This window comes from Trachurus trachurus, assembly GCF_905171665.1.
Source record: "Trachurus trachurus genome assembly, chromosome: 24".
NCBI lineage: Eukaryota > Metazoa > Chordata > Actinopteri > Carangiformes > Carangidae > Trachurus > Trachurus trachurus.
In genome coordinates, this window is record NC_139910.1 from 12,315,046 (window position 1) to 12,329,506 (window position 14,461).

General features: G+C 43.2%; 2 protein-coding genes across 3 annotated transcripts in view; one reads left to right on the top strand and one right to left on the bottom strand.

Annotated features, from left to right (window-relative positions):
- dusp10 (dual specificity phosphatase 10) overlaps nucleotides 1–14,461 on the top strand; it is a 170,852-nt gene that overhangs the window by 31,098 nt on the left and 125,293 nt on the right. The gene's annotated exons all lie outside the window — the stretch shown is intronic.
- On the bottom strand, nucleotides 1,997–12,641 carry slc35b2 (solute carrier family 35 member B2). 2 transcript variants are annotated; one of them, XM_084001258.1, is made up of 4 exons: nucleotides 12,407–12,641; nucleotides 10,220–10,407; nucleotides 9,969–10,129; nucleotides 1,997–4,007 (listed from the first exon to the last, which is right to left on the bottom strand). In XM_084001258.1, the coding sequence occupies exons 1-4, from the start codon at nucleotides 12,421–12,423 to the stop codon at nucleotides 3,075–3,077; spliced, it is 1,299 nt and encodes a 432-aa protein (XP_083857384.1). In that variant the 5' UTR covers nucleotides 12,424–12,641; the 3' UTR covers nucleotides 1,997–3,074. The 2 variants fall into 2 exon arrangements, with proteins under 2 accessions (XP_083857384.1, XP_083857383.1); XM_084001257.1 differs by lacking the exon at nucleotides 12,407–12,641 and having other exon boundaries at nucleotides 10,220–10,652.

Consider the following 14,461-nt stretch of genomic DNA (forward strand, 5'->3'; position numbering starts at 1 on the left):
TCCCAGCTTGTACATAACACCCCTGCAAGACCAACTCAGAAGAGGAATGTTTGAAATAGTCCCCACTTATTAAGCAGTATCACACTGGAGGGTGATAATGATGTGTGACTTCGCACCCAAGACAACAGCACAATCATTAATGTGATATTGGCTTAATGGCTTTTATACAACAGCTCTATAAACACCTTGCTAAACAGATAACGATTTGTTTGTTGATTTCATTGCAGACGCTGAGTATCACTAGCTTACCACTACTTTGTCTGTTTTCACATAGGGGAGACCAAGGTAAGTATATACTGTGTTGAGAGGCGCTGTCACGGACGGCTGCCCGTCAGATCGCTCCACTTTCGTCCTATAATTACTGACTATATTGTAGCTATGTATTTGTTAGGTTGCTCCCTTTTGCACTTGTAGCGTATATTCTATTGTTTTAGACATTGCAGGATATATTTTATCATATACTTCCTCTTGTATCCTATTCATCTCCCTTGCACATTTCCCTTTGGAGCATCCTGGCAGAAGAATTTCCTTCGGGATTAATAAAGTTCTATCTATCTATCTATCTATCTATCTATCTATCTATCTATCTATCTATCTATCTATCTATCTATCTATCTATCTATCTATCTATCTATCTAATCACATATTTGGACATATACAGCCAAAATACAAGTGTATGGGGTAGGTGGCTCAACTTAGCTACCCCAGAGCTACCATATTGACTTTATTAGTCCCCACAGCTAAAATGGTAGTAAACCTTGCATGAAAATCATGCAAGGTTTACTACCTCACAATGTAGCTCATAGATACAACATAAAACAAATTTATAATTATCTCTTTTGGTCAATCACAATTCTCATGAAACCTATGACAGATTTCCCGTTCGAGAGTGAAAAATGCTTTTGTGGGGGGGGGGGCATAAATGTCAAACCACTTTACTCATGTGGTTCTTTCAGACTCCATGAATGCTCAGTTTTTTTATGGTTTCCCAAGCAACAAGGGGTGGTTTTTTGCCCCTATGCTCAATTTACCCCAGTCTCCCCCTACTTCCAAGCCTTTCATTTCCGTCATCCTCCTCTGGTGGTGACCACATACAGTATAATCTAATTCAAATGTTATTTATAACAAAGCATGAATCAATTGTCTTGGTATGTTACCATGTTAGCTAAATTACAACTGTTAACATGACGCTAATTAACAGTCAGCAGCGACACGGTAACGGGGGTCGGGACCGACCGCGGCGCGGCGAGGAGGATGACCGGTATTGTTTAGCGTATTTTCAGAGTTTTTTTTCCATTAGTTCGTAACTTTAACATGACAGGCTTTGTCATACTGTGCAGTGTTGTGCAGAGTGAGAGTAGTGTGGCGCTGACTGTCCGTATGGAGGAATAAGCCAGGCTCACTCACAGATGCATATTGGCTGCAGTAACATGTGAACTGCGGCTTTATTTGTGAATTTGTGACAAATCTGCGGACGGAAGTGCAGCACAGCTGTTGTTCGGTACGGTAACCAGTTAAATCAGACACCAGTTGGGCCATAACACCGGTATTTTTGAAGCAGCAGGGAGCAGTGTGTGTTTTTCTGCCTTGTCCTAAGCCGCGGACAGCGGGGAAGTGGATTGTTTTGACTGCCAGGGGGGCGTTCCATACGGGCCGTGACGTCACATGAAAGCCTGTGAAGCGGAGTGATGATGCATTGAGTTGAAAATCCGTGTGAGGGAGTTCTATATGGAATGCCTCTCCTCCAATCAAATTACTTGGTCGGAACTAATTGTATAGATGAAAATGAGTCTTGTATTACTAACCTACAAACGTATGTGGTCTTGTCCCATATGCAGCAAACGCACATCTATAAGCATCCTTAAAGCCCTAGAGAGTCTTCCATCTGTACTTTCAATCCAATATCCAATACTGTGGGGAAAAGAAGAGGGTAGAATAAAACCTCTGCACTTCACATCTTTAAGTTAATTTAATATGTTTTATTAATAATCCGGTTACCAGAGGAAATAATAGAATGATAAAAACAAGGTACCAGTTAACATTGCATTTCCCTTGTATGCATTCTCTTATGCATTTTATCTTCACATCCTAGTGTTGGCAATGAGCAACAGCATCCACATCCATTCAGTATTCCTCCAGACATTCACATGATACGGTGAAGCACGTGAAGCAGTCCTTTTACAAAAGTACACAACAGACAAGTTGGTTGGAAATAAACAATGACCTAAAGATATATTTACATGATTTTTTTTTTTGCCCAATTTTTAAAACCATTGAGTAGAATTTCAGTGTTGTGAAGACAACAAAGACTTATCTTTGAAATATTGCAGAGCAAAAAAGTACCAACAGCAGCAGCATTTGGTTCAGTGATGTTGGGCCAGAACTATACAATCTGTAACTAGTGCACTCCTCACTCATTTGTGTTTTACCCTCTGGATTATGTTAATATACCATAAACAAAAATGTATGCACCATGTGTTCAGGCTATGTCTACAGCTTTACAAGATAAAATCCAACAGGAGGACACACAAGGCCCCCTGCTCTCCAACATGGAGGACTGTGAGATCAATGTCTGGCTATTGTATAACAGATAGAAAGTGTCGTCTTTATGAAAGGTGACCATTCTCTTGTAGGATAAAGTTCAGCAAAGGGCTTTGTGAAATTAAATTCAATAAAAATGAATGCTTAACCATACAGCTAACAAGCATTCCCCCAGGATCACAGTAACCTCCAACTGGCTGCATAAGCCACATACTGTAGTTTAAAAAAACTATTCTATTGTTAAACTGTGAAATAGCTGAAGAGGCAGTTTGCAGTTTGGGACTCGTGTATAAGACAATCTTACAGGCACTCAAATCACATGGACCCCTTGGGGGCATCTTGGTGTAAGAGTCAAAACTGCAGAATCCCTTTCTGTACCATTGCTAACAAAAATAAAAACCGATGGAAAAGAACAGAACAGTAAAAAAAGAAAAGAAAAAGAAAAGAACAAACCTAACAGATAGACACAAATAGACAAAAAAACACCACAGAAAACGTGGTCTCAGTTCCCAGTTTGGTGTGACTTTGGAGTGTTACACCTTCTGTGCAATCGGCTGCGCAGACCGTCGGCCCGACTTCATGCGGCTGCGTGCGTACACCCGCAGGAAAAGTGCCAGGAAAACTACGGCGACCCCAAAGCCGCCCACTAAGGAGACCGCGTGGCCGTAGAGGAAGCAGGAGAGGAGGATGGCGATGGCCTGCCTCAGGGTCATGATGATGGTGAAGACGGCGGCACCGAACTGGTTGATGGTGTAGAAGATGAAGAGCTGGCCGCACGCCGAGCACACGGACAGCAGCACGGCGTGGAAGGCAAACTCGGAGTGGCGCGTCATGAAGGCGAGCGAGTCGAAGAAGGCGCCCTGCTCCAGCAGCGAGCCGACGGTGAAGAGGCAGGAGAACAGGTTGACTCCAAACATCATCTGCACCGAGGACATCTTGTGCTTGAACAGGTTGTCCTGCCAGTTGGAGGTGAAGCTGTCGAAGACGATGTAGCCGACCAGGATGACGATCCCGCTGAAGGTGGTGACGGTGGACGGATGCTTGCTGGTCGTGCTGGACAGCAGGAACATGCTGACGCCCACCGAGATCAGCATGGCGGTTAAGTACTCCCAGTATTCGTAGCTCTTGTGCGAGACGATCTTGCCCATGAGCATGACCGGTATGACTTTGGAGGCCTTGGCCAGGACTTGCGTGGGGAAGCTGATGTACTTCAGGGCCTCGTACTGGCACCAGCTGCTCATGATGTTGGAGAGCGAGGCGAAGGAGTACTTGTACATGGGCGCTCCGTGGCGAGGCTGCTTAAACAGGAAGCACCAGAGGCCCGCCACGGTCAGAGCCAGGATACGGTTCATGAAGACCAAGAACTGGGAGTCCTTGAACCTCTCGCCTTCGTCCTCTGGAGTCGTGGCTCCATAGGAACGAGTCATAACCCTCTCCTGCAGGACGCCCCATGTCAGGTACGACACCTGAGAATAGGAAAACAAATTTTAACTTTTCAAAGACACAGTTAAAGGGATATTTGTTACCTTTAATTGTCTGTGCAAGCTATATTTAGAACAGGCGGAGCAGAGCCGCAAGCTGCTCAGAGCTACGCTACGGAGGCTCATGGGATTTCTTGGTTTCCCTCATCAAACACACCATCCAACAACTCCAAAACGCTGTCGTGGACAAGTTGTGACCTGCACATTCACCACGCTATGAGATAATAACGGAGCGTAACGAGTTGTTTTCTAGGTAAATTCATACAAAACCGCTGATGCGCGTTCCTGTCAGGGGCAGTTTTTCAGCAAGCAGTCTCTGCATTTACTTTGAAAACAACTCTGTCTCATAACGTTCTGTTATTATGTCATAGCGTGGTGAATGTGCAAGTCACAAATTGTCCATGAGAGCGTTTTAGAGTTGTTGGATTATGTATTTGATTAGTTTGATTAGAGATACCAAGAAATCCCAATAGCTCGCGGCTCTGCTCCGCCGTTCTAAAAATAGCTTGCACCAACAATTAAACTACCCCTTTAATGCTTTATATGCTATAGCGACTATCCTGCCCTCTTGTAGTCACTCTGCATGGGAGTGGGAGACTGTTTTTGACGCGCTCAATAAACACTGTCCAGTGCGTCGGTCCAGGTTGGGTGAGGTTCCCATTTAATAAACGAAAAGGTTACAACAAAATATGACTTAAATAATGCAAAAGAAACTAATAAAGTGCTGTGGCTGGAAAACAAAGGCGTGAGCGTGGCGAGCGGTAAAAACCGCATGATCCTCCACCCCATGCGTCACCTGACTTCCTGCCCCGTGCTGATAAAGAAAACTCTATACTGCCACCCGTGGAGACCCGACGAAAACCCCAAAAGACAGACAAATAAACGTGTGTGGCTCCTATACACCGGCCCCTAATTGTGATGATAGAACAATTAATCAAACAAATAAGGAGTCACAAACTAATCTAATCTTCTGTCTTCTTTCTTCTGAGTCAAGATCCTCCAACACGTGTGACTCAACGTTGGGTCATGACCTTTACACTGCTTCTTGAAGCAAGAAGAGCTTGGATATGGGCCGCTCCAAATGCCCTGTCTTTGTCTTCAACTGTACTGCACGTATCAGTCCTTTCTTGTCCAGGTAAGTCTTTTGGTTTGATGCAGCGATCCACCTTTAACTCCACCACTTTCTCCAGGTCCATCAGCCATTCTGTCCATCGCTGTGAGAATGTGGGCGGTACAGGATCATCCAATGACATGCTTTTCCGATACATTTCTTGCAACATCATTTTTGGCAACAAGGTGAGTGGTGGCACAAATCCTAATGGGTCATAGATGGAACTGACAACTGAAAGAATACCTCTCCTGGTATGTGGTCTCTTTTCCACTGCAGGCTTGAATGTGAAAGCGTCACTTTCAGCACACCAACTCAACCCCAGCGCTGTCTCCACCGGTAAGTTGTCTTGTTCCAAGTGCAGCTGTCTGGTTGTTTTGGACTGCTTGACCTCTGGAGTAGATGACCTCACCTTTTGACTGTTGCTGGTCCATTTTACCAACTGAAATCCTCCCTTTGCACATATGTCAGCAAGATCAACCAATGACAGTGCATCCTCTTCTGTGGGCAGGGATTTCAAACAATCATCCATGTAAATGCTCTTGCATATGGTGTCAGTCACCTCCACTTTGAAGTCATCCTTATTGTCCATTACAGCCCTCAAAGCACAGTTTTTACATTCCAGCTGGTCTTGAGGAACCACTGCTGCATCCTGATAGATCTTTTTCTTTTCACACTTCCTCTTGAGACTTTGAATGCGTTGTTCAACTATGCACCTGTTGTTTGGCATGGTGATGTCATCCACTTTAAAGGGCAAGTCCACACAATAATGACCTCCCTGTCTGTGAGTGGACTTCTCCAAGATCTCCGTGAATCTCAGATCCTTCCTTGACATCTCCTGCCTTTCCTCCATGAAGTCCTGGTTATCCTGAGATACCAACAGCTCCTCCAGTGCGACGATGGATATCCTATTGGCATATATGGTCGAGCAGCTTCTCTGACGACCATTGTTGCCCCTCAACGGTCCGTTGATGACCCACCCCAATAGGGTCTTAACGGCGTACGGTCCATCACCTTTGCTGTTGATTATCTCCCATGGCTCCATGAGTTTTGGTGCATTAGTCCCAATCAAGATTTCAACATCAGCATCCAGTTCTGGGATCCTAATCTCTTTCAGGTACTCCCATCTTTCAATATCTTGCCGAGTTGGAATGTTGTTCTTTGATACAGGAATTGTTTCTTGTGTGAATGTTTCTGGAAGCTCCACGAATTGATTACTGTCCAGCCTCGACACCTTTAGTCCTGTTAGAATTTGACTTTCAACCACTCTTTCTTGGCCCATGGTGCGCAACATAATGTGAGTCTTTGTGCCCTGCAGATTCAACTTCCTCATGCAACTGGTGGTACAAAAAGTTGCTGTACTTCCAGGGTCTAAGAAGGCATAGGTCTCCAGCACCATATCTCCTTTCACAGACTTCAACTGTACAGGAATGATGGAAAGAGTACAGTCTTGGTCTCCGGCCCCAGTACAACCACCTGCTTGCAGGGAGACAAGTGCACTACTCACTGATGTTTCTTGAGGTTTGCTGCCTTTGTCTTTATCCTGGTCATGCAGAATAGTTGGATGCTTTAGATTGCATTCATCACATGACAGACGACTTCTGCATTCTTTACTCATGTGGCCAACCTTTAAACATCCAAAACAAATTCCTTTACCTTTGAGAAATTCAATTCTCTCCCTTTGAGGAATTTTCTTCAGCTCTGCACATTTGAATAATGAATGGGACTCTTCACAATAAAGACAGACTTCTGATGACAGCTCGTTAGATGTCATGGGCTGACTTTGCACGTTGTACACTGTGGGCTTAGAAGGTGCAGTGTAGTTAGTAGCTGCAATGGTTGTTGCAAAGCTGCTTCCTTTGATGTTGCTCCTGGTTAGCAGCTTGCTCCTATCAACAGGCTGTGTTAATGTGTTTGGACGTGGATCTGAAATATCACCAAAGAGTGGATGAGACAAGATCTTAACTTGATTCTCCAAAAAGTTCACCATATCAGGAAATGTGGCCCTGTATCCTCGTCGTTCTTGAATCTTACAGGCTGTAGATCTCCACCTTTCCCGTAGTTTGTATGGCCACTTCATGATGACATTCCTCATGTTTGATGGAATATTCAACTCCTCCATGTACTGTATCTCAGTCATAGCGTTGCAGCATCCTCTGAGGAACAGAGCAAATTCATTCAGTGCCTGAACATCTTCTGCCTTAACAACAGGCCATGCAAACATTTTGTCCATGTAGGCTGTTGCTATCTGATATTCATTGCCGAAGTGTTCTTTCAAAAGGCCTTTTGCTCTTTGATAACCTTGTTGTGAGGTCATATGAAAACAACTCCTCACCAGATCTCTGGGCTGCCCCCTGGTGTACTGCTCTAGGAAATACAGACAGTCTTGATAACTGCTGGTCCTCTCTTCAACACAATGTTCAAAAGTCCTAATAAATGACGTGCATTGCAATGGATCACCATCAAAAATTGTTATTTCTCTTTGTGGCAGAGTAGCTGACATTTGTTGTTGTACAAGCATTGTGGTGATTTCATTTTGCTTTTGCATGATTCCACAAATGACATCGTGCTCAGCTGTATTTTGCACTGGTGAATGTCCATCTTGAAACCTGTGCAGATGTTGTTCCTGTGCAGCTACTGACCTGAGGGATGCAGCAGTAGAGGTTGTAAGAACATTTTGAGGTTGGTGCTTTACTGTGGTTGTATGGAACCTTTCAGTGTTTGGTTGAAACTGTGACCTGAGTGTGTTATCCATTCCTATTGAGGTGCCATGTTGGATTTGGTCCTGTGGTTGTGTTTGCACTTTTACCTTTGGTCGCACATCTTGCTTAGATGAGACAGGTGGCGCTGTTAGGCTTTGATCCAAAGGCAGAATTTTTCCTTTTGGCACAAACTCATTTGCATTTGGGTTGAATTCCAGTTTTTGCTCTTTGAGTCCTTTGGTCACATATGAGTTCATTCCATTTGAACTGGACTTTCCTCCAACATCACTTCCTTCCAACACAGAGAGTCTTGCAGCAGCAGCAGCTATTTGTGCATCAATGTCCAGCTGCTCTTTCATTTTCCTCAGTTTGTCACTTTGCTGTCTGAGTTTCTCCTCTTGTGACTCAAGTTCATGTCTCCTTTGCAGAGCAACAGCTTTCTCCATTAAAGCTGCTTTCTCAGCCTTTGCCTTTAAGCGTGCAGATGAAGTACTAGACGTGGTTGTTCTAGAATGACTTCTCCTGCTTGACCTTTTACTTGGCACATTAGACACACTGTCCTCAGGATTAATATCATCTTGACACTCAGACTTTGCATTTTTATCAACATCATCTTTGTCAACATCACCTTCATCATTTTGATCAGCATCATCATCATCATTATCATCAGCATCATCATCATTTTCATTTTTATCATCATTTTCATCAGCATCATCATCATCATTTCCATCACCATTATCATGTGAGACTCCATTCTCTTTCAACCATGTTGATATTTCTTCAATAAACACATCATTGTTAGACCTTTTGGACTGAAACCATGTTTCCTGCTTTCTCTTGTCCTCTTCTGGGAGAGAAAACTGTGTGAGCAATGTGTTATGAAACTCAGATGCCTTTTGACATAGTTGTTTGAACCTTTTTAGATTATATTGAACAGCAGAGACATTTTCCTTAGACACCAAAAGAGTTTCGATTTTTGTCTTTAATTTGCTTGCCTGTGCAAAATGGTCTTTCCTTTCCTTATGAAGCTGTTCAATAACAAACATGATTCCTTTAAAGGTAGGTTTCCTTGTTCTTTTCTCAGACACATCACTTCTCACAGTTGATTTGGTTTCAGTGTTAACACATTTCATTTCATTCATTTCCAACGAGAGCGTATTGACGCTTTGAAGAGAAGACGCTTCAACAGAGTGCTGCGCTATGCTGGAGTCCTGCATGCGCACAGCCTGCGCACCTTCGTCCTTACGACACAATCACAGTCACACAACGAGTTGAACGATTATCTCTTTTCCTCCAGTTTTCATGAATGCACAAGTCCTCACAATGTATAACGTCTTGCATGAGAAACATCAACATCAAAACGGCCGCCTGCCGTATCAGCGCAATGCTGTTCCAGACGAGCGATAAGCATCTGTGCAGGTGAGTGTACTAACCGGACCTCCAGGTGTTAGTCGGTGCCCACAAACTTTTCCCTCCTCACGGGATGGCGATGATGAAATTGCCGAGTGCCAAGATGTTGTCCAGGAAGCTCCAAGTCTCCAGATGAGATCGGGTTTTTACTTGTATAGCGACTATCCTGCCCTCTTGTAGTCACTCTGCATGGGAGTGGGAGACTGTTTTTGACGCGCTCAATAAACACTGTCCAGTGCGTCGGTCCAGGTTGGGTGAGGTTCCCATTTAATAAACGAAAAGGTTACAACAAAATATGACTTAAATAATGCAAAAGAAACTAATAAAGTGCTGTGGCTGGAAAACAAAGGCGTGAGCGTGGCGAGCGGTAAAAACCGCATGATCCTCCACCCCATGCGTCACCTGACTTCCTGCCCCGTGCTGATAAAGAAAACTCTATACTGCCACCCGTGGAGACCCGACGAAAACCCCAAAAGACAGACAAATAAACGTGTGTGGCTCCTATATATGCCTTAGCAGCAGAAATCTGCTCAAGTATTTCAAGAAGGGTGACATTCTCTTAACTTGCGCTTTCCCCCTAAACACCCACCAATGAAGCAGTGTTTAAAACAGCCACTGAGCTGAGAACACGTCAGGCTGTGGATATAATCACACAAAAATGACACAAAACAACCCTACAATCACAAAAAAATGATAGGTATTATAAGGATTAGAGAGGATCCTCACCTGAAGTCCAGCAGCACAAAAGATCAATTTGACGACCTGTCTGACTGACGAGCCTGAATCTCCCTCGTTCCTGGGTGCAGCCGACACGTCATCCAACAGACCTGTTTTGGCCTCATTGCCAAACACGCAGGTTCTTATGATAGGGAAACAAATCCCACTACCTGAAAGTTAAGGAAACATAAAAATTAACTAACCTGATATCAAGGTAGGACAGGTGATAAATGTGTTTTTTTAGTTTCTTCTCTCCAAACCTGTTTCCAAGTAATTAGTGCGCTTGAAGTAGCTAATGAGGAGGTAGCCAGGGATGATGATGGTGGAGTATCCCAGTATGTTGATGAGGAAGCGGAAGAGCCAGACATCGTGCCAGCCTTCCAGTAGCGATTGCTCTTCTGCAGCCACAGTGGAAGGGAGGAGGAGCGACACAAGTGCGGGCCAAACACTAAAAGGAGTCGAGCAATAAGATCTATTAGAAAATACCATTTAATTCCTAATGCTAAACCAATATTTAGCAAGCAAGGGATTTGTGAGTTTGCTTAAGAGAAAGGGTGGCACAACACGTGATCATGTAGCCCTGACTTCTATAGCTACAGATGGTGTTTCTTCATGGTTATGTTATCTAGCATCTCACTTTAAAACAGACACTTGTGTGAGATGAATAATAATGTCTATTCCAGAAATGTAGGATTTCATTTTTAACATTAGGTGGCACAAAATAAAATAAAATAATACAAGGAGCAGAACAATCAAACCTTTGGTCCCAGGGTGGAGTGTCCCATAAGGCAACACAATAGCATCTTTCTTTAGACCCTTCCTGCCCTGTCTGTAATGCAGGGTTTTTGTTAAAGTCCCTAAGTTTTCAAGCTGTAGCTGACGTGTCCCAGATGAGGTCAACGGGGTTATGTCACTCCCTTAAAGTACACTACACAACTGTATTAACAAACTGAGTATAACCACCCATGATGAGCAAACCTCTATCTCTACATACACAACACATTTTGGCTCAGGGTGCAATGTTTCACCTATAGAATCACGTGAAACTAACCCAACCTGTTAAACTGATCATGGAGGACTTGGATAACTTTTCTCAGCCAAACCCATCAAACTTCATTACCAGCGGTAACTCAAGCACACCTGTGATTGAATCTGAGCTCCAAGTGAAAGAGGTGTGGTCCCTGCTATCGTGGCACTGAGTGTGTGTATCCCGTTCGGAGCGAGGGCCGGGCCTCCTCCCGGGGGGGAGCCGGACTCACACAGAGCCTCTTTGTGTGGGACTCTGCTGTAGCACGGCTAGCCAGTAGCCCACTGCAGCGAGACCTGGGCTCTGAACAGACAGCTTATTACATGAAGGAATGCGCTGTACTGGCCCGGCAGCCAACCCACACCGCAGGCACACAGAGAGAGCACTGCCAAAACCTACCTGAGGGCAGAATGAGTGCTTGTGTCCTGTATGAATGTATAACAACAAATAATAAAGGCTTACACTGAAGCAACGGCTCTCCCTTACTTAAAGAAAAAGACGACAGCCGCCTTTCATAAAAAAAAACTGTGTAAATATTATCTGGATAAATTAATATATGCTCAGTAAACACAGAGGAAAAGTGAAGGGGAAAACCAAACAATGTGACTCATCATATCCTATAAGGATGTGGAAGATTCAGGCACATTGCCAATGCAATAACGTACTTTCAAAAGCATGAGGAAAACATTTTGATCTCACATAATGTTAATATACTTTATAACACGATTGTGATCTTTATAAGAAACGTATCAAATATTGTCAGTCCTAGACAGACATTTATACTTGTGCTATTAAATTCAACATCTGGATGATATGGTGAGATTGACAGGTATCATCATTGTGAACGGAGGGGGCACCATTGTTGACAACACCAGGCACAACAAAGTAATAAATGTGAGACATTTAAAAAAAAAAAATGCAAACTCAAAAACACACAAGAGGGTTGTCTGAACACAGACAGTATAAGTTAGCTAAAAGACGCCTTGAACCGGTTCTCGGTAATGAGAGTCAGACATATGATTACATGTAACGTTATGTTCCCACCAACAAATACCTGAACGGGGTTTGATTGGTTTGACATGGATGAATCATCAAACGTCGAGAAAACACATCTGGGTTTTGTTTTGCCTTTTTAAAAACATGTATTTGATATGTAGCAAGAGATAAATGAAGAATTGCATCATTAAAACTGGGGAAATAGGCTACATATTCCATGTCAATGGGGGTCTTTTAACTTTAGCCCGGCAGGTTGTTGGTTGTTGTTGTTGTCGACTTGACATCAAACACACACCGGCCCACAAACAACGTTAACTATCGATTAACCGACTTCCCAACACACTGACAATCATCTTTTCCACACTTATAACCAGTTATTAGCACGATACGAGGCTCAGTTAGCTCATCTGGTCCCCATCGTTACCTCCACGGCAGCAGCATTTTCCCTCTCGGTGGCCCGACGCCTGGCGCAGCGCCGACACTCAGACGTCACCGTGACAACAGCGCATGAAGCCGGACCGCGGAGCCGCCGAGTAACGATGCCGTTTATCTAGAAATGTATTTAGGGCTTGTCTTCTCCAGGACTGGCCGCATTTAGCGGAGCTGTGTCTTCAACTAATCTTCCGATGTGTTCACTACTTGAGCAGGAAAGGCCCCTCTTCTTTGCTCAACTCAACGCCAGAGACAGCGCCCCCGCCGGCGGCTCTGCCCCCCGTCGGCCGGGAGGAGGAACTGCAGCAAGAGGCTGACCCAGGTGACAGTACAGCAGTGGTTCCCAAACCTTTTGTGGCCAAGGCACACCAAAGGACAAGTAAAAATCTCAAGGCACACCTATTGTTCAAAATAGCCTTCATAACACGTGATATCATAGCCTGACAAGCCAGACTATATCACTAAAATGTATAGGGTGCGTCTAGATTTCTAGGCTAGTGATATCACTTAGCCTATATCATGTAAAATATCTGTAAATGTGCATAATTATTTAATAATGCCAAATAAAATGTGACAAAGAAAACTAGGATACATTAGGCCTACTCACAAAATCATATTTATTAACGAAATATTTCAAAGATTAATTTGAAACTTTATCAAATTAGGCTTCATCAAAGCAGCAATACAACCATTTAAACCAGACAGGTCACAATAACCGTCCATGGTCCTACAGATTGATCAGCATTGAAACATACTGTGCGAAATATGGGGTTCTCTTTGAGGATTTTTTTTTTTTTTTAAGAATTGTTTTTAGGTATAGAGTTTGCCTCTGTATTATGAAATGAGCGCATACAAAGTACTGATAGTAAATTAAAAATAATTATTTTTTGTGTAGTTGTATATTGCAATAATAATGTATGGTTGTCACAAAATCCCACGGCACACCTGGACTTGCCTCGGCACACCGTTTGGGAACCACTGCAGTACAGTATTACCAGCAGTGCATAATCTACTTCAGAGAGTCAGAGTCAGAGACATTTATTTGCCATTTGCAGTAAAAACCGCATTGGAAAGCACTTGCGAGATATTCACACTGGACATAGAACATAGGACTGTGAGAACAGACATACACAGAGTAGTACTAGTAAGACAATAGGCTACATAAAACATTTAATAAAATAAGGAGGACACTGCCCCCAGATATGGGCCCGCAAACATCTAGTGGAGATACAATGTGCAAAACATTTGCCCTAGAAACAGTTTAGGAGCTTGGTTATGGATAGCTGTGTCTCTGGTTGTAACTGTTTTAAATGATTGTATTTCCTGTTTCTTGTTAAATGTATTATATCTTGGCTTGTAACTCGACGGCATTGAAAATGAGGGTAACCTCAATGTCTCTCGAGAATAAATAAATGTTAACAACAACAACAACATTATGAGAAAACAGAGCTTCTTAAAGTGCACAATAGAAAGTATACATGTTTGGCACCATTAAAAAACAGAAATAAGAATAATAGATAAATACTTCTGTTTGGCACTCTGTGTGCAGGCATAGAGTTGAGTGTGACAGTGCAGCAGTTAAAGGTTGTTTAGGCTGCACACAGTAGCTACAGGGAAAGAAACTATCTGTGAACCGGGAGGTAGAGCATTTAATGGAGTGGTAACGGTACCGTCTACTACTTAAAGCTGGGGTAGGCAGGATTTGTTTAAAAAAAAAAAAAAAACTTTTTGTTTTTAAAAAAGAAAATTGTGTTTTCCCATGCTATCTGTAATGAAAGGTCTGTGTGTGTTTGGGGCGATCACACTGTTTCTCTATGTCTCTGTATGCAGCAGCCTGAAAAGCCCACAGCTCCCAGTATCTTTAATCAAATCTGTTTTAGAGTAGGGCCACCCTTCAACCAATCAGGAAACCCCAGACCAGAAAATATTTGATTGGTCAAAGATACTGGGAGCTGTGGGTTTCTTTTCAATGTTTTCTAATATTGCATTATTCTGAGTATTACAGCGCATTAAATACTTTTCTTTTAACTATTTTGGGCTGTTTCAT